Source organism: Chenopodium quinoa, unplaced genomic scaffold, assembly GCF_001683475.1.
Source record: "Chenopodium quinoa cultivar QQ74 unplaced genomic scaffold, ASM168347v1, whole genome shotgun sequence".
Taxonomy (NCBI): Eukaryota; Viridiplantae; Streptophyta; class Magnoliopsida; order Caryophyllales; family Amaranthaceae; genus Chenopodium; species Chenopodium quinoa.
The window spans coordinates 1,039,119-1,056,356 of record NW_018745080.1 but is presented as its reverse complement, the minus strand read 5'-3'; the positions used below and the strand labels follow the sequence as shown (position 1 = coordinate 1,056,356).

Here is a 17,238-nt window from a genome sequence, read left to right as displayed (position 1 = left end):
TGGCTGTCAATTGTATCTCAAAGAAGATTTCCGGTTTAAACCCAAGTACCGTGTGGGGGAAATAAACTTCTTTAGGAAAGTATTCATACGCCTTTGACAGTGTATCAAGGTCATAGTCTCAAGGGGCATTGCAATTCTCATGTTCATGTGTGCTATGATTGGCTTGGAGTAGAGGCAAGTTACATATTCTTCACATTAGTGTTTTGTTTAGAAATTCTGTAATTTCTTAAACTTATTAATACTTGATTGTAACACCTTAGTTGTGTTTGTTGCAATTACTTTACTTTGTTATTGTAATCACATTATTTAGGTTTTGTCCCACACAAGTTTTAAGTGCATTTCTAGTTAGAATTCACTGAAAACCTAACATTCATAACTTTGCTTGCTTTTTATTCACATGAAATAGACAAATACTTGTAATTATACAAAGTATTCGAAAGTCATGCTAAAGTGTTAGACCGATAATACAAGATACTACTACAGGGTAAAACTGGAGATCGACTACAAAACTTTAAAAGGTAAAAAGCCTTGTTGACTCAGCCCTTAAAGTTCAACAACAGGGGTAGCAGGGGCATCACAAGCAGGTGGATTCTGCTTTCCAACAAGAGTAGGCTTTACGAATTTACACATCGAAACTGCTGGACCATCGCTGCCAGTGTACTTAAGGTCTATGTCTGCGAGCTCCACCTTGTCACATGGAAATCCGCTGCTACAAATCAACTTCACGGCTTCCTTGCCACTTGAAGCTCCCTTCACGTTCGTAAACTTAATATCGGAAAGCTTAACTTTTGATGGTGTCTACGAAAATGAAATGATGTACATTGTTAGGAGGTCAGAAAGAAAGAAAAGTACGATACCGCATTGTTGCAAAGTACAGAGAAACAAATACAAGTATATATACTACTTTTGTTAATTATTATGTCCAACTTTTGGTATTATTTGTAAGATATAAAAAATTCCAAAGTTAAACATAATAATTAATGAATGTAGTATGTAAGTGAATCTATTATAAATTATAGATTTACCTTTTCTATGCAGTTAGCGTATGGGCAGTACTCTTGATCAACAATGATAGGGTTTCTAACATTTTCAACAGTGATATCCTCAAAATGCAAGTTATCAACAGTGGATGGGTAAGAGTTGTGCCAAGTTTTAACACGGACACCATTGTCGGTATCCTTGATGGTACAATGCCTTACAGTGATGTTTGAGACTGGCTCCTCATTAGGGTATCTGCCAATACTACCAACACTAATACCGTGGCCAGGTCCACAGGTGACATTTTCTACAAGGATGCTCTTAGCACCATCACCGAAGGACACACAGTCATCTCCGGTACCAATGGTGAATCCTCTTATGGTAACAAATTCTGATCGCCCGATGTGAATGCCATCTGTGTTAGGGCTGTCTGCTGGGGCCGTTATAGTTATGTCAGTCATCTCCAGGTGCTTACACCCTAGGAGTGCTATGTGAAATATCTTGCTGTCTTTTGAAGTTAAGCCGATAACCTTTGAATTTGTCACGAAATTGAACCTAAAGTTCTGCAATGCACAACATAAGTCATTAGGAATTGTATCATTTGTAAACATTCTTGGTATGAAAAATCGTAGAGACTTGATCTATTGAGGAGTTGACAGTTGACTTTTTTTAGGGTTACTTTTAGCAAATAGTCCATCTTGGTGTGACCAATGTTATACAATGTATGATGAGACAAACGACAAATCATCCCTTAACAATATAACAAGTCATCCTAGGACTAACCAAATGACTGTAACAAAGATATATCAATGTGAACTGTTGCATCAAATTAAATTTCATTACGAATAAATGACAGACTCACATTTAGAATGTGTGACATTCTTATGACCCAAGACTTCTCAAAATATTAATAGGGATTTAAAGATCTTACATAAGGAAGGGTGAAGCAGTTGACGTAGCTCTTAACGCACTCATTTTGTTTCCAACCTTCTTGTCCTTGGCCATCAAATACACCTGCCCCTTTAGGAGCTGTGATTGTCAAACTATCGACATTTTCTACCTTAAACCATGTATCTTCGTTCTTAAACGAAGCCAAACTTGAAGGGGCCTTGAAGTTCCCTAGAATTTCTATTGTAGTTGGTGTTTGGCATGGACCTTTTAGTTTAATAGGGCCTAGCAAGTAATCTCCTTCAGGAATTAATACCTTGCTTCGTTTTTTTGATTCACATGCGTCACTCCATGCGTCTAAAAATGCCTGAAAATTATTCAACAAACAAATGTTCAATTTATTTCGACCATATACATTCACAAATCGATATTATATTTTAACAAAATTTTGTATGAGACAGTAACAATCACGTAAAAACTATTCTTTACCTGTGTAACATCAGCATTAGGCTTTGCACCGTTTTTGGTTATGTCAAATACAATGGTATCACCCTCAGCCGGTTCCTGACCATTAATTTGTAAGACGACCAAACAAAATGCAAGAAAAAGCAATGTGTAATGTAATTTAGTAGCCATAATTTTTTTCTCACAGCTTTTAATTATGAAACTAGTTGAAATAATATTGCTCAATGATTTTTTTTGTTAAACCTGTTATATATATACTAATAGTTTTATGGTAAAAATAGATTTAAACTATCAATAATTTAAATTTGCTTTGTTCCCTGCCATGAGTTATTTACTAAATATGTAACTAATTCTAATTTATTTGATGTAAAATAGAGGTTAACCATTTTATTTTAATAAACCTATTTATTATAGGTGTAGCTATTAATATATTAACTATACTAATATCATCCATAGAAGTTTGGGTATCGAAGGGCGGAAGGGGTCAAGCAGACAAAAGGCGTTGAAGGAGAAGAAACTTCTGATGTTTGTTTACACTTAATTAAAGCACAATACTTGCTCTAGCTACTGTGATATTTTGTCTTGTTTTCGTAAAAATGAGTTGAGTTGAATGACTTTGTTAAGGGTTTTAAGGATATCAAATCAAAGATAATATCAAGACCTTGACTTGTCTCTTTTACTCTTTACTAGTTGTTCCCCCCAACGCTATGATTATTGCTCATTTTATCATCAAATGAACAAACAAATATCCTTGGGTGTACCGTACACCCGGGTGTATATAACAATCTCCAAGGAAGTACAGAGCATGCATCAAAGGTATAATCAAATCAGACCCTGCCGCCCACACCATCACTTGTCACGCTTGCTAAATAATTTCAATTCCTTACAAAGCCTTTAACATGACCACCACATGATATTTTACTCAACAAAATCGGACTTTCGAAAGACCGTCCATCTTACTAGGACATGATAAGGATATCAAAGATAATATCAAGAATTTGATTGAAAAAGGAAATTATTCAGGGATACATGCCTGGTATAATTGTATAGTATATACTAGTACTCTGTATATAATCGATCATGCAGTGAGGTATCACACGATAAAAGTGAGAATCTCCAAAATTAAAAGTTTGAAGATAAAAAAAAGAACCCGTCAAATGCATAGTAGAATGTAGGGATATACTACATAAATGGAGGAAATATCCATTATCGTGTTGTGATCATTTAATCTTTGAAAATTATCCAAGCTTGATTTTATTTGGCAATTTCTGTATTCCAATAATTGTTTTGTATACCCGGGTGTACCATGCTCATGGTACACCCGGAAGAACATCACCCTATAAATAAAAGAACATGGTTTATAAAAGAACATCTTATACGTTTTAAGAGTGCGCGCATTTAATTGAGGATGGACAGTTAATGGGCTTTTGAAAATTTTAGGGTCCACTTTAGAAGTAATTGAATAAACTTTTTTTTTCTTTCTCCTAAAATTTACTCTGCAAAAAAAGTGAAAAGTAGTTCATCTTCCCCCTTTCAAAGAAACCCTATTTTACTCAAAAATTGAATCATCTTCAAAAATTAATCAAGTTTTTTTGCAATTATGAAGGCCAAAAACGATGCGTAAGTGCGAATTTCTCATTCAATTCTGTAATTTGTACTTTTAATTGTGTTTTAAAAGATAATTATAAATCAGAAAGTTAAGAAGTTCTATGCATGTTTGTTTGATTTATTTTTTAATTTTTTTTTTTAATTTAGTGCACAAAAAGTGGTAAATGAGGAAGATATTCCATTGAAAGTAGCTTTCAAAATATTAAAGGAAAAAAAAAAGCAAAAAGAAAGAAGAAGGTGAAGATGTTGCTCCAATTGTGGACCCTCATATCTTGAAATCCATAGAGAGTTTGGTAAAAACAAAGTAAGTGGGGTACAAAACATCCTTTTCTCATTTAATTTGGCATTTCAAGTTGTTAGTGTACTAAAAAAATTGTAAATCTGTTTGGTAGGGTCTTTATTACTGTTTATGAGTTAATTTGGAATTTTGAAGTTTTTAATGTAATTAAAAATGGTAGATCCGTTTAGTAGGAAATGATTCAATGATTAATTAATTGTTTATGATAATGTTCTTTTTGATGTAATACGACTTTTTTTTTAAATTTGTATTATGTTCTTTTATTTAAAGTTAATGTTTCTGATAATGTTCTTTTTGATGTAATACGATGTTCTTCTATTGGATTATTGCTACTGGTTTATCTACTTGAAAAATTAGCTTACTATTGAATTGTGATATTGGCAATTTCAACGTGTCCGTTAATTATTTATTATTTACATCCTTCACTATCTTTAGCATAAAAATCTATACGTTCATACATCCTCATATGTAGCACTAGAAATAATCCCTCACATTTGGAAATGGGAATGTGGGTTAAAGGCTGACAATGTAAGATATGTTCTTTTATACTTGCATAATGTTCTTTTAAATATGTTAAATGTTCTTTTAAATATGTATAATGTTCTTTTTATTAGATCTAATGTTCCTTTTTGGTGATGTGATTTTCATTTTTGCTTTATAGTTTGATACTCTGAAGAAGCTAAGGATATATTATAGCAATGAAATCCTTACAAGTGCAGTAAACAAGAACAGATTTGAAGTGAATGACAATGCTGAAGTATGGTTTGATTACAAGTTTTGAACAATTTTTAGACAATGCTAATGTTTTATTTTGAAAAAGTAACTTGTACTTTTTATTTTGAACAAACATGTACTTATTAGTTTGGAAGATATGTAGATTTTGAATAATATGACCTTTCAACATATATATAGATGTAATTTAGTTTTGTTATTAAATTTATGTTATTGAAATAAAAAAATAAATAAAAAAAAGCTATCAAATATTCAAAGTAATGATATAAATTCCAAAAAATCTATTACACTTAGAGTAATCCAAGTTTAGAAAAATTAAATTCAATGAAAAAATTTAAAAAGGGGTGACATTTACTCCAAAATAATCATCAGGCTCGAAATACTCTATTGAACCACCATGTCGAATGTGCAATAATATTCCCCAAAAGTACAGTCAATGCTTCTTAAAAACAAAATAGGAATTAAAAGAACATCAGACATAGAGTAAAAGAACATTAAGTAATTAAAAGAACATTGATGTAACTAAAATGAACATCAAGAATTTATAAAAGAACATTAGGTACAATGCAATAGTGTAAATCTTTCTTGCATGCTCCAATAACCCAATAGCTGCCCAAACTAAATGACGATTACCAGTGATACTATTATAGTCATGATGTCTTCTTTACCCCTCCACTCATCAACAACATCAATGAAAGAGTGATAAAAATCACAAAGACCATGAGTAATATGAAGCCTACATGAAACGTACTTGTTTGTTGTTTCACTCCTTTGAGAAGACAAAATACCTCCACTAAAGTAGTCGTTAGAATACGCAGGGCACCACATCTCTCTAATATTATACAGATTCATAATCCATTTTTTGTCTTGGCATTGAAATTTGTCCAGCATGAAAATGAAAAAGTACATAATGTCAATAAAAAGAACATACAAAAAAAAAGAAATTATAAATTAAAACAATTGTTAAAATAAATGAAATATTAAAAAAAAAAAAAAAAAGAGTTTTACATATTTATAGAAAGAACATTAGTTCAAAATTATATAAACATTCAATTCATTAAAAAGAAACAAATTTAGAAATTAAGAGAACACTAGTACATTAAAAAAAGAACATAATGTAAAACGTAAAAGAACATCAATTTATTAAAAATAAAAAAGAACATGATATAGAAATATAATAATACCTTGACCAATAATGTTCAAACTCTGCAATTGTATCAGTATACTTCAGCACAATATCAAAAAGGACATACGATCAAATAAAAAGAACATGATCTGAAATAGAAAGAACATGATATGTAAAAAATCATAAGATTAATATAAAACAATAAAGAACATTAGTTTTAATTAAATGAACATACGACGTTAACAAAAGAACATATAGTACATACAATATATACATTAATTTCAGTGCAAATAAAAATTACAACAATCATAACAATAAATCAATACGAAGTTCATCGTCAACAATAGACATAAATCAAACAATTAAAATATAAAAACCACAAATAAATAGAAAATTAATCTTCAATTAATTATAATTTATCAAAATAGAATGTAAAATAAAAATAAAATCAAACAATCAAAATATAAAAAATCACAAATAATCAGCAGCATTACCTTCATCGCCCTTCACGAAGACTTCAGATTCTTCTCCATCATCGTTATTATCAATGCCATCATTCTCTTTAGTAATTTCATTGACAAATCTTGCATCAGAATCATGTCGAAATTCAGATTAATAAGACATGAAAATTGTTGAAAATCTCCCGGAAACGATCTCTGTAATCAATTTTGTAATTGCTCTGTTTTTTCTCTCTCTAAAAAATATAGTAGAATATATATCTCTCTCTAAAATTTGGGGAAGAATTTTGATCCTGGAAGTTTTATAAAAGAAGGATCAAATTGATTGCATATTTATAAGGATGGAAAGGTTTGAAAATTAGGAGGAAAAGTTTTCAATTAGTATATTTTTATTTATATCAAAAGGGGAAGATGGTGAGTTATATGAGGGCGGTGTACCATGCACATGGTCACATGGTACACCTCCTCTTACCATAATATTTTCATCTGTATTCTTGTAAAGTATACTTTGCAAAGGATATTTTATTTTTTTTCTTCTAGCTCAGAATATCACACACATAATTAGTCTTTCGATCTTTGGAAAATATATAAGCTCTTTCATTATCAACACAAAGGTTATCATTCATCTAATCTTGATAAAGTAAGTCAGCAGCTTAGAGGTTGCTCCAGCTTGAAGAAGCTTGAGCTTCCATTAATGGCAGTCGAACTTTCCGGAAATGGTAAAGGGAAGAAGATGAAGAGAGAAAAAGATTGGGGAAGAAGAAAAGTAGGAGGAAGAATTATTATTCTCATTAATTCTGTCAGCAAAAATACAGAAATCTATATATAGGAAGTTATTACAAAAACAACTTCTAACAACCAAAGAGTTTGTTATAACAAATTAGCTAAATGACGTGGCCTGCTAATTAGGATGAGAATCAAATATCTGTAATAAATATTTCAATGAGAAGAGGAACATGAATTGAATTATCCACGGCAGATTCATTGTTGGAAGATTTAGAGTGTTGATGGTTGCGTGCTCGCGAACCATGAGGAGCGCCCGCGCTGGGTAAGCGCGGCCGCGCTGAGGTCGCGCCTAAACCGCGGACCTCACTGGAATCTGAAGGTTTGGAAGGAGAAAGTTGGCGCGCCCGCGCTTGGGTCGCGCCTAAACCGCGCCCCCTTCTGCCTCCCTTGGTGAATTTGGAAGTACAGGAGAGGAGCGCCCGCTCCTAATATAGGAGCGCCCGCTCCTCCTGGTTGGCGCGCCCGCGCTGCTGGTCGCGCTAAAACCGCGACCTCTTCTGCCTTCCTGTAAATTTCACATGTTTTGGGAGGAGCGCCCGCTCCACATGTTGGCGCGCCCACTCCACATGTTGGCGCGCCCGCGCCTCCTGGTGGAGCGCCCGCGCCTGTCAGTTTTTTGCGAAATTCTGACGTATAGTCTTTAATAAAAGGCTTGTTTTTTGTAGATTCTAAGAGATAGAAAAAACTCTGATCTTCTCACCAAAAGGATTCTCTACATTTTCTATCAAAAACTTTGCAAACTTTTGTTAGAAAAACTCTTGCAATCATTCCAAATTGTGTGAATTTATCATCTTTACTTCGATTCTAGTACTAAGAACGAAGTGGCTGTCAATTGTATCTCAAAGAAGATTTCCGGTTTAAACCCAAGTACCGTGTGGGGGAAATAAACTTCTTTAGGAAAGTATTCATACGCCTTTGACAGTGTATCAAGGTCATAGTCTCAAGGGGCATTGCAATTCTCATGTTCATGTGTGCTATGATTGGCTTGGAGTAGAGGCAAGTTACATATTCTTCACATTAGTGTTTTGTTTAGAAATTCTGTAATTTCTTAAACTTATTAATACTTGATTGTAACACCTTAGTTGTGTTTGTTGCAATTACTTTACTTTGTTATTGTAATCACATTATTTAGGTTTTGTCCCACACAAGTTTTAAGTGCATTTCTAGTTAGAATTCACTGAAAACCTAACATTCATAACTTTGCTTGCTTTTTATTCACATGAAATAGACAAATACTTGTAATTATACAAAGTATTCGAAAGTCATGCTAAAGTGTTAGACCGATAATACAAGATACTACTACAGGGTAAAACTGGAGATCGACTACAAAACTTTAAAAGGTAAAAAGCCTTGTTGACTCAGCCCTTAAAGTTCAACAACAGGGGTAGCAGGGGCATCACAAGCAGGTGGATTCTGCTTTCCAACAAGAGTAGGCTTTACGAATTTACACATCGAAACTGCTGGACCATCGCTGCCAGTGTACTTAAGGTCTATGTCTGCGAGCTCCACCTTGTCACATGGAAATCCGCTGCTGCAAATCAACTTCACGGCTTCCTTGCCACTTGAAGCTCCCTTCACGTTCGTAAACTTAATATCGGAAAGCTTAACTTTTGATGGTGTCTACGAAAATGAAATGATGTACATTGTTAGGAGGTCAGAAAGAAAGAAAAGTACGATACCGCATTGTTGCAAAGTACAGAGAAACAAATACAAGTATATATACTACTTTTGTTAATTATTATGTCCAACTTTTGGTATTATTTGTAAGATATAAAAAATTCCAAAGTTAAACATAATAATTAATGAATGTAGTATGTAAGTGAATCTATTATAAATTATAGATTTACCTTTTCTATGCAGTTAGCGTAGGGGCAGTACTCTTGATCAACAATGATAGGGTTTCTAACATTTTCAACAGTGATATCCTCAAAATGCAAGTTATCAACAGTGGATGGGTAAGAGTTGTGCCAAGTTTTAACACGGACACCATTGTCGGTATCCTTGATGGTACAATGCCTTACAGTGATGTTTGAGACTGGCTCCTCATTAGGGTATCTGCCAATACTACCAACACTAATACCGTGGCCAGGTCCACAGGTGACATTTTCTACAAGGATGCTCTTAGCACCATCACCGAAGGACACACAGTCATCTCCGGTACCAATGGTGAATCCTCTTATGGTAACAAATTCTGATCGCCCGATGTGAATGCCATCTGTGTTAGGGCTGTCTGCTGGGGCCGTTATAGTTATGTCAGTCATCTCCAGGTGCTTACACCCTAGGAGTGCTATGTGAAATATCTTGCTGTCTTTTGAAGTTAAGCCGATAACCTTTGAATTTGTCACGAAATTGAACCTAAAGTTCTGCAATGCACAACATAAGTCATTAGGAATTGTATCATTTGTAAACATTCTTGGTATGAAAAATCGTAGAGACTTGATCTATAGAGGAGTTGACAGTTGACTTTTTTAGGGTTACTTTTAGCAAATAGTCCATCTTGGTGTGACCAATGTTATACAATGTATGATGAGACAAACGGCAAATCATCCCTTAACAATATAACAAGTCATCCTAGGACTAACCAAATGACTGTAACAAAGATATATCAATGTGAACTGTTGCATCAAATTAAATTTCATTACGAATAAATGACAGACTCACATTTAGAATGTGTGACATTCTTATGACCCAAGACTTCTCAAAGTATTAATAGGGATTTAAAGATCTTACATAAGGAAGGGTGAAGCAGTTGACGTAGCTCTTAACGCACTCATTCTGTTTCCAACCTTCTTGTCCTTGGCCATCAAATACACCTGCCCCTTTAGGAGCTGTGATTGTCAAACTATCGACATTTTCTACCTTAAACCATGTATCTTCGTTCTTAAACGAAGCCAAACTTGAAGGGGCCTTGAAGTTCCCTAGAATTTCTATTGTAGTTGGTGTTTGGCATGGACCTTTTAGTTTAATAGGGCCTAGCAAGTAATCTCCTTCAGGAATTAATACCTTGCTTCGTTTTTTTGATTCACATGCGTCACTCCATGCGTCTAAAAATGCCTGAAAAGTAATCAACAAACAAACACTCAATTCATTTCAGATATACATGCATTCACAAATCTATATCACATTTTAAGATATTCTTGTTTAAGATGACTATGATCTCATGTTATTGGATTAAAAATAATATCGCCTCAATTAAAATCACTCTATACTCCCCGATGAACTAGTTATAAAATTCTATCACTACATCATCTTAAACATCTCTATCTTTTCACATGCATGTCTTAATCACGTATAAGCTACTTTAATGATTATAACGTCGATCTTTCACGTATTCCTTTACCTGTGTAACATCGGCATTAGGCTTTGCACCATTTTTGGTTATGTCAAATACAATGGTATCACCTTCAGCAGGTTCCTGACCATTTATTTGTAAGACGAGCAAACAAAATGCAAGAAAAAACAATGTGTAATTAAATTTAGTAGCCATTTTTTTCTTACAAGAATTGGCTATAAAACTAGTTAAAATATTTTGATCTATGATTTTCTTTGTAAAAACTGCGATATATATAGTCAACAGTTTATGTTAAACATAGGTTAAGACACTCAATTGTTTAAATTTGTTCTGTTCGCTGCCATGAGTTGTTTACTAAATATATCACTAATTCTTGTTTCGCTCCATTATGAAGAATAGAGGTTAACCATTTTATTAAACCTATTATAAGTGTTGCTAAAAATACATAATATATTAATATACCAACACTAATATAAACCATAGAAGTTTGAGTGTCGAAAGGGTCAAACGGACAAAAATGTGGAAGACATTCAAGGAAAAGAGACTTATGACGCTTGTTTACACTTGATTATAGCAAAATACTTCCTCCAATTACTGTCATATTTGTCTTGTTTCCTCCAAAATAATTTTATAAAGGTGTTGTTTAGGATATCTAAGATAGATAATATCAAGACCTTGACTCCAATAATTTGTTTCTCTGTGCTCCCTCGGTTTTTTTAAATATAAATTATATAATTAATTACTTTGTTATCAGCATAATTTTGTATATTGAATTGAATTGACTAAATATGAAAGTATATACATAGATTAAGAAAGAGATAGTGTATCAACATTGAATGTGAAAGGAGATAAGTGGAAGCAATGCTTTAAAAAAAAAAAAAAAAAAAACAGAGATAGTGTATCTCCAAGATGATTTTTTTGTATGGTGTTGTTATCGTTACTCTATAGTCTATACTCAATCGGCACCATCAATTAGTTTGTTTTCGGTACTCCGTAGTCTGTACTCAATCAAAGTACCATAATCAAATAGTACAAGTCTCTCGTGCCAAATCATCGAGAGACTTGTGATGTTCTAGCCCACACTTTTTTATATGCAAATGAGGGATGAACCCAAGAAATACATTATCCTCTTCAATTATGATTATTGTTGGTGATAGAAGATCATATCCAAGGACCCTCCATGTTTCCACAAATCGAGTCAATTAAAAAAAAACATTGATATTAATAGGAATACTAGAGTTTATGTTAATTAACTACCGCGGTTCTAGCCCAATCCTTTACTAGTCAATTAAGAGGACATGCTCTCAAACAATCTTCGAAACTGTGAATCCTATTAAGGTGTGTCTAATCTAGCTTTGCAAAACCCGTATTATGGAACGAAAGAATTGAAATTGGTAATGGTACGGGTTGCAAATTTGCAATAATGTCCTTCGATCAGGTTGCACTCCTCTTGATAAATAGTTTATTTGAAGGTTCAAATCTAGATAATTAGTTAATTCAATTATGTTGAGTAATAGGAATGTTTATTTGGAAATTGCTGATTTTAATTTCCTAAAACTAGATTTACGAGTTTATATAATCAATAATCCAAGGGTTAGGGCTTTATTATGACTTTATAAATAAGTGAGAAATATAATTATGAGTCAATTTTGTATCAAATTAAAGTAAGAACCCTAAACATAAGCACCTAGCTTAGCCATGAAAGCGAGAGGGAAATTGGATCATGCTTCTCGAACAGTAGTTCTAAGCTAGCAAACTCACTGGGAATTCGGTCTTTGTCGTATGGATTTCGATAGAGCTAAGACCACTCTCAATGGTGAGCAAAAAAAATGCCCACCCACTATCTCTCTACCCACTTTCTCTCTCAACAAATCTGTTTTGCCCATGGGCAATTTTTTTTTCACAACTTCTCTCCCAATGGTGAGCAAAAAAAATGCTTGCCCACTACTCTCTTTCTCTTACTTTTTCAATACCCCACCATTACTTTCTCTCTCCTACACAACACTTCTTTATTTATTAATTTCATTTATATTTTAACAATATTACTCCAAATAAATAAAAACTAGTCTAAATTTGTGTAACTTATTTTTTTTTATTTGTGTCGTTTTTATCGTTAAAATAAAGAATATGGAGGATTTATGGTATTTCTGAAATTGTACCAAAATACACCAAAATGCATGTCTATTTATAGAAAATTAAATTTTATGATCGTTGGTAATTTTATTTTATTTTTTTATAAATATTTATTTCAGAATTTGCATTACAAAAAATATAACCATTGCAAATTATGGGGCCCACCAGAGCACTATTCATCCTTTATTTTGCTCATCTCATGGGAAAAATAACAAATGCTCATGGGCATTTTCACTTTTGCTCACCATTGCAAGACTACTTCTACCAAAATGCCCACAAAAATGTCCATGAGCATTTTATTTTGCCCACCATTGTAAGTGCTCTAAGGGATAGCATTTGACGTCCTTACATTGTGATTGGTTGGATTGGTTAAGAGAACACGCATCAAAGGTATAATCAATTTAGCCCCTTAAACCAACAGTTGTCACACTTTGCTAATTTCCTTACAAAGTCTTTATTAATTATTACAAGTTCACAACCATCTTGCGAGGGTATGTTAAGGATGTCAAGGATAATATCAAAAGTGTGATGACTTTATATTAATTTGTACATCATCCGATCTTTTTCATCTTACTATAACCTTTTTTTTTTTTTTGACACATACTATAACAATTTAAACCATGGAAAGAACATACTAAAATGAAAAGTCAGAAGAGGAAAAAAAAAAAAAAAAAAAAAAAGAAAAAAGAAAAAAGAAAAAAGAGGGAGTATATATTATATTGTGATCATAATATAATCCTAGTTTGATTTAAATTAGCGATCTACATATGCATTGTTGTAAAGTATCCTTTACAAAGAGTATAAAATTCTTTTTTCTTAGCTTAGAATATCACAAACATAATAATAGCCATTAATTTGTAATTATATATTCTCTTTCATTATTAATACAAAGGCTACCATTCTTCTAATATTTCAACGAGAAGAGGAACATGAATTTCTGTGGCAAATTCACATTTTCTCTTGCTTTTTTTCACAAGCAATAGATGAATATTTGTAAAATCTTACAAAGCATTCGAAGTCTATGCTAAATTGCTAGACTGCTTATTAAAGATACTACAAGGTAAAGCTAGAGACTACAATTCAACAACAGGGGTAGCAGGAGCATCACAAGCAGGTGGATTCTGCTTTCCAACAAGAGTAGGCTTTACGAATTTACACATCGAAACCGCTGGACCATCGCTGCCAGTGTATTTAAGGTCTATGTTTGCGAGCTCCACCTTGTCACACGGATATCCGCTGCTACAAATCAACTTCACGGCCTCCTTTCCACTTGAAGCTCCCTTTATGTTCATAAACTTAATGTCGGAAATCTTAACTTTGGATGATGTCTGCGAAAATGAATTCATATATCAAATTGTTAAAAGGCCAAAGAAGGAAAAAAAAAAAAAAAAAAAAAAAACATACTTCCTTGGTTGCTACTCCCTCATCAGTCCCTTTTTTTTCACCATGGACCCACTTTTTGTGAGAGTTTTATGAGTTATATGGTACAAACAAATAGGGACAGAGGGAGTAATACTACTCATATCTTTGCACGTGAAAAAGTATTGCAAATATTTAAAAATGAATGGAAAATAAAAGTGTTGCAAGTATTCATCAATAGCGAAGGGGAGTATAGGAAATATATCTATCATTCGTGTTTTGGGCTTACCTTTTCTTTGCAGTGATCGTGGGGGCAGTACTCTTGATCAACAATGACGGGGTTTCTAACATTTTCAACAGTGATATCTTCAAAATGCAGCTTGGTAACAGTGGATGGATATGAGTCGTGCCATGTTTTAACACGGACACCATTGTCCGTGTTCTTAATGGTACAATGCCTTACAGTGATATTCGACACTGGATCCTCATTAGGATATAAGCCAAGACTCCCAACACTAATGCCGTGGCCAGGTCCACAGGTGACATGTTCCACCAGGACGTTCTTAGCACCATCACCGAAGGACACACAGTCATCTCCGGTACCAATGGTGAATCCTCTTATGGTAACAAATTCTGAACGCCCGATGTGGATGCCATCTGTGTTAGGGCTATCTGCTGGGGCTTTTATAGTTATGCCACTCATCTCCAAGTGCTTACACCCTAGGAGGGCTATGTGAAATAGCTTGCTGTCTTTTGAAGTTAAGCCGACAATCTTTGAATTCGTCACAAAATTGAACCTAAAATTCTGCAATGCATATCATACTATTAGTAATTTCATATTTTGCAGACAAACTTGGTATGTGAAATCGACAAAATCGTAGTTTTTTTTTTTTTTTTTTTTTTTTTTTTTTTTTGGAGCGGGGATAACATTAAGCAAAGTCTCGAGTATATATATGACCAATGTTTTGCAATGTGAGGTTAGGCATACAACAAGCCACCTCTCAACGATATAATTAATAAGTCACCCCAAGATTAACCAGCAGATGACAATGTCGAAAATGGTTAATGCAAACAATCACATAGATAATTTTTACAAGTATATGACGAGTCACATTAAGTTATTACAACTTGTGACATTCTTTGACCCAAGACCTCTCAAAAAGTTATAGGGATTCGAAGATCTTACGTAAGGTAGGGTGAAGCATCCGACGTAGCTCTTAATGCATCCATTCTGTTTCCAACCCTCTTTTCCTTGGCCATCAAATACACCTGCCCCTTTAGGAGCTGTGATTGTCAAACTATCAACATACTCTACCTTAAACCATGTATCTTCTTTCTTAAACGAAGCCAAACTTGAAGGGGCCTTGAAGTTTCCTAGAATTTCTATTATAGTTGGTGTTTGGCATGGACCTTTCAGTTTAATAGGACCTAGCAAGTAATCTCCTTTAGGAATTAGTACCTTGCTTCGTTTTTTTGATTCACATGCATCACTCCATGCGTCTAAAAATGCCTGAAAAGTAATCAACAAAAAAAAGTGTTCAATTTATTTCAACTGTACATTCACAAATTGATATTACAAGTTGTCAAATAGCTATAAAAATTCGTCTTTAGGTCATCTAACACATCCCTATATATCAATGTACACGCCGGTCTCAATCACATAGAAACTACTCTTTGTAATCATGACGTTGATCTTATAGGAGGAAATACAAGTTGATCTACTAGATCAACAAAAATTGTCAATCATAAGGGCGTTGTATGTTTTTCCTTAGTATTGGACAATTTGGTAAAAGCATAAGCATGATTAGGCAATATTGCCAAATCACCATCGCCATTTTCCAGTTGAACGGCAAACTTACCACCATAAACACCAAGCTTGATGCCTAACGTAGCGACCACAATCACCACCACTATGACACCCCTATTGTCGGCAACCACCAGCAAGAAGGCATCGGTGGTGAGCACGGTACGACATCCTTTTTTTAACTTTTTATTCTATTTTATAAATGGATGACGATTTTCGAAATTTTCCTACAGAAATTGAAGCTTCAAGGGTAGCATTAATGGATAGGATAGCACCCTTTCGTCCCTTTAGGTTTAACCATGCCCTTAATTTTACCTTTTTAACATTGGAATTTCGTTTAATTTGGCGGCGAAGCCGTCGTGATGTCGGCGGTAAAAAATGATGGTTTCGCTTAAAGGTGGAAATGATGAAGATGGTGTCAGTGGATCGGAACGAGGAGGTGATGCAGATGGTGTCTGCATGGTGGAATTGGTGGTGTCGGTGGAAGGAAGTGGGAGGTGTCAGTGGAAGGAAGGTTAGTTGAAGCTTCAATGGAATATTAAGGTCTAATTTGATGACTAAGCAGTGACTAAGCATTACTAAACAGTGACTAAGCATATATAGATTGACAAAATTTGTTGATCTAATAGATCAATCGGGGCTCCCTCGATCCTATAGTGTTCCTTTTACCTGTGTAACATCGGCTTTAGGCTTTGCACCATATTTGGTTATTTCAAATACAATGGTATCACCCGCAGCAGCTTCCCGACCATTAATTTGTAACACGAGCAAATTAAATGCAAGGAAAAGCAAAATGTAATTTAAATTCGCAGTCATTTTTTTAATTTTTTTTTCTCTTAGAATAATTAGTTTATGAAACTAGTAGTTGAAATATTATTGCTCTATGTTTTTTTTTTTGTTAATTCTACAATATATATACTAAACAGTTTCTGGTAAACATATAATTAGGCCAAGCAATTTCTTAATCTCTTTTGTTCTCTGCCATGAGTTATTTACTAAATATATCACTTATTATAACTTACTTGATGTAGAACAAGAGGTTAACCATTTTAAGAAACCTATTATAAGTGTTGCTAAAAATACATATTATAACTACACTTATAGCATCACTGTACAGTCGATATCTGCTTTTAGAAAATATATGTCACTCCTAGAAACAATGTAAGACGCTAGAATTATCAATCGACTTATCTGCTTTTAGAAAATATATGTCACTACATCCATTAATTTTTAGTTGTAATAAAGGGGTATTAATTATTTGTGAGATATAAAAAAATTCATTTGTTACAACCAGAAATTAACAGAGGTAGT

At 33.7% G+C, this 17,238-nt stretch overlaps 3 protein-coding genes across 3 annotated transcripts; all 3 read right to left on the bottom strand.

Moving 5' to 3' along the window:
* Positions 1-369: 369 nt before the first annotated feature.
* On the bottom strand, positions 370-2,551 carry LOC110709816 (exopolygalacturonase-like). The gene is made up of 4 exons (XM_021888072.1): positions 2,356-2,551; positions 1,910-2,233; positions 1,026-1,541; positions 370-798 (listed from the first exon to the last, which is right to left on the bottom strand). The coding sequence occupies exons 1-4, from the start codon at positions 2,500-2,502 to the stop codon at positions 544-546; spliced, it is 1,242 nt and encodes a 413-aa protein (XP_021743764.1). The 5' UTR covers positions 2,503-2,551; the 3' UTR covers positions 370-543.
* A 5,979-nt stretch (positions 2,552-8,530) lies between these two features.
* Positions 8,531-10,871, bottom strand: LOC110709842 (exopolygalacturonase-like). The gene is made up of 4 exons (XM_021888103.1): positions 10,680-10,871; positions 10,070-10,393; positions 9,187-9,702; positions 8,531-8,959 (listed from the first exon to the last, which is right to left on the bottom strand). The coding sequence occupies exons 1-4, from the start codon at positions 10,824-10,826 to the stop codon at positions 8,705-8,707; spliced, it is 1,242 nt and encodes a 413-aa protein (XP_021743795.1). The 5' UTR covers positions 10,827-10,871; the 3' UTR covers positions 8,531-8,704.
* A 2,903-nt stretch (positions 10,872-13,774) lies between these two features.
* LOC110709615 (exopolygalacturonase-like) lies at positions 13,775-16,919 on the bottom strand. Its single transcript, XM_021887824.1, has 4 exons — positions 16,597-16,919; positions 15,310-15,633; positions 14,413-14,928; positions 13,775-14,092 (listed from the first exon to the last, which is right to left on the bottom strand). The coding sequence occupies exons 1-4, from the start codon at positions 16,741-16,743 to the stop codon at positions 13,838-13,840; spliced, it is 1,242 nt and encodes a 413-aa protein (XP_021743516.1). The 5' UTR covers positions 16,744-16,919; the 3' UTR covers positions 13,775-13,837.
* Positions 16,920-17,238: the final 319 nt, after the last annotated feature.

Excerpts from the sequence above, each read along its gene's own strand:
- LOC110709816 (XM_021888072.1), bottom strand. The coding sequence starts at position 2,502 with ATGGCTACTAAATTACATTACACATTGCTTTTTCTTGCATTTTGTTTG. Across the intron at positions 2,234-2,355 it reads CTAATGCTGATGTTACACAG|GCATTTTTAGACGCATGGAG; the intron begins GTAAAGAATAGT and ends AATAATTTTCAG. Across the intron at positions 799-1,025 it reads ACGCTAACTGCATAGAAAAG|ACACCATCAAAAGTTAAGCT; the intron begins GTAAATCTATAA and ends TCATTTTCGTAG.
- LOC110709842 (XM_021888103.1), bottom strand. The coding sequence starts at position 10,826 with ATGGCTACTAAATTTAATTACACATTGTTTTTTCTTGCATTTTGTTTG. Across the intron at positions 10,394-10,679 it reads CTAATGCCGATGTTACACAG|GCATTTTTAGACGCATGGAG; the intron begins GTAAAGGAATAC and ends ATTACTTTTCAG. Across the intron at positions 8,960-9,186 it reads ACGCTAACTGCATAGAAAAG|ACACCATCAAAAGTTAAGCT; the intron begins GTAAATCTATAA and ends TCATTTTCGTAG.
- LOC110709615 (XM_021887824.1), bottom strand. The coding sequence starts at position 16,743 with ATGACTGCGAATTTAAATTACATTTTGCTTTTCCTTGCATTTAATTTG. Across the intron at positions 15,634-16,596 it reads CTAAAGCCGATGTTACACAG|GCATTTTTAGACGCATGGAG; the intron begins GTAAAAGGAACA and ends ATTACTTTTCAG. Across the intron at positions 14,093-14,412 it reads ACGATCACTGCAAAGAAAAG|ACATCATCCAAAGTTAAGAT; the intron begins GTAAGCCCAAAA and ends TCATTTTCGCAG.